The sequence below is a fragment of the Pollicipes pollicipes genome, unplaced genomic scaffold, assembly GCF_011947565.3.
Source record: "Pollicipes pollicipes isolate AB1234 unplaced genomic scaffold, Ppol_2.1 Scaffold_4466;HRSCAF=5256_pilon_pilon_pilon, whole genome shotgun sequence".
Lineage (NCBI taxonomy): Eukaryota > Metazoa > Arthropoda > Thecostraca > Pollicipedomorpha > Pollicipedidae > Pollicipes > Pollicipes pollicipes.
Window position 1 is genome coordinate 3,293 of NW_023596493.1, and position 1,708 is coordinate 5,000.

At 55.4% G+C, this 1,708-nt stretch overlaps 1 protein-coding gene across 1 annotated transcript in view; it reads right to left on the bottom strand.

Moving 5' to 3' along the window:
• Positions 1-812: 812 nt before the first annotated feature.
• LOC119097823 (organic cation transporter-like protein) overlaps positions 813-1,708 on the bottom strand; it is a gene marked incomplete at its 3' end in the record, with an annotated part of 10,936 nt that continues 10,040 nt past the window's right edge. Inside the window, exons 6-7 of the mRNA XM_037220779.1 lie at positions 1,390-1,544; positions 813-917 (exon numbers count right to left, since the gene is read on the bottom strand). Coding sequence (XP_037076674.1) covers positions 813-917; positions 1,390-1,544 — 260 coding nt within the window. The remainder of the gene's footprint in view (positions 918-1,389; positions 1,545-1,708) is intronic.

The window sequence follows — 1,708 nt, forward strand, 5'->3', positions numbered from 1 at the left end:
TCTTCCTGTTGCTCGCATCATCGTGGCCACGGGTAAAATATTGATGATAGCGATCATTGACTCATGGGACTCATCAGAGGTCCGATACCTATGTGGTGTGTGTGTGTGTGTGTGTGTGTGTGTGTGTGTGTGTGTGTGTGTGTGTGTGTGTGTGTGTGTGTGTGTGTGTGTGTGTGTGTGTGTGTGACATTCGGTCACCCCTTCCCTCCCCATCTTCTGTCATCCAAGACAGTGTATCTTCCATTCAAGCACAGTCGCTATCTTACTCCGTTTAAATGTATCCTGCAGGACATGGTTCCTGTAGGACGGCATGCAACGTGATATGTCCCGGTCCGGACTACTACTTCAAAATTCAACCGGTATGGATCGCTTTAAAATTAATCGTATATTACTACTTTGTTACATTACCGACAGCTGCTACCACTATGATCCCAACTGTTTGCTTTAGCACGCTAGTTTGTGATGGGCAATGCTTGATAACCTAAAAGGCGAGGAGGGAGGAGAACGATCGAAGCGAGGAGGGATTAAGTTATTTTAAAGTTACCATCAAATTCAAGAACACTCCGGCTGAATTAAAAAGTCCGCGTGCATCTAAGACTTTGCACGTTAGTAACATCCACATTAGTTCTATGATATAAATTCCATTCCATGAACGCCTGACGTGTAGACCATAAAGGCGATTTTTACGATCTTTAGATATGAGTTTCGAGCCTTGGCACCGAAATGGGTAGTTTCCATCCCAAAGGCACGGCGTGCTGTCCAGGCAGCTCGTTCCACGTGCCCACCACCCCTAGCCCTGCTGGAGCACCCACCGTCCGAAGTCGCCGCCTCGGCGACCGTGGTGGGCAGGTCGCGTCCACTCGTCTCCGGCAGGAAGGCCGTCATGCCGCCCGCCCAGCAGGCCACACCCCCCGAAACTGCAGAGCGGCAGCGTGGCCAGTGTCGTCGCCCTGGCCACCCAGGTCAGGTCAGGCCAGCTCAGCTACACAGCCGTGCCCTCGCCATTCGGCGGGCGCGCGGCAAAGTGGGTCCTGCCGGCCCGCCTCACGGGCTTGAGGCATGTCTCCTTCTGGCCGCCGCGGCGAAGGCGGGCGGGGGGCGGTAACGACAGCCCCTACCCCGGCTGCCCGTGTCGTGTTGTGACGGGTGGCTGGCAGAGTGTGTGCCGCAACGCGCGCCGAAAGAACCGATAACTACGAGTCCACAGCAGTTGCCTGGCATGGCGACGGGCTACACGCCCAGCTTCCACCGCGAGAGAAGTCGCGGGGGATAACTTGTGATACAGTATGCCAGTGACAACCATTCCAAAGATGACGACGACATAAAGGAAAACCACCTCCAGTCGCCTCGCAAAGTCGACAACGTTGTTACAGCCAGACAGTGTGCTACATGTTCGCAACATCAGCGTATTATGAGCGAACTTCGTCACCTTGGCTGCTGAACGCGCAGCTTCTGTAGTTACCAGATCGGCGATGACCGGTGCGAGCACGGAGCCGATTCTTGAGCAGGCTGAGGCCATGCCCACGCCCATCACACGCATTCCGCTTGGGCACATGCTCCGCCGTGTACAGGAACAGGAGCGAGGAACGCTGACGCCGCGCCGAACTTGCCCAGCAGCGCCAAGGTCGTCGTCAGCCACTCCAGTTCTGAATTGGACCCGAGATGAGATATGTAAACCCGCTCTCGAGAGCTGACAGACAGCACCCGC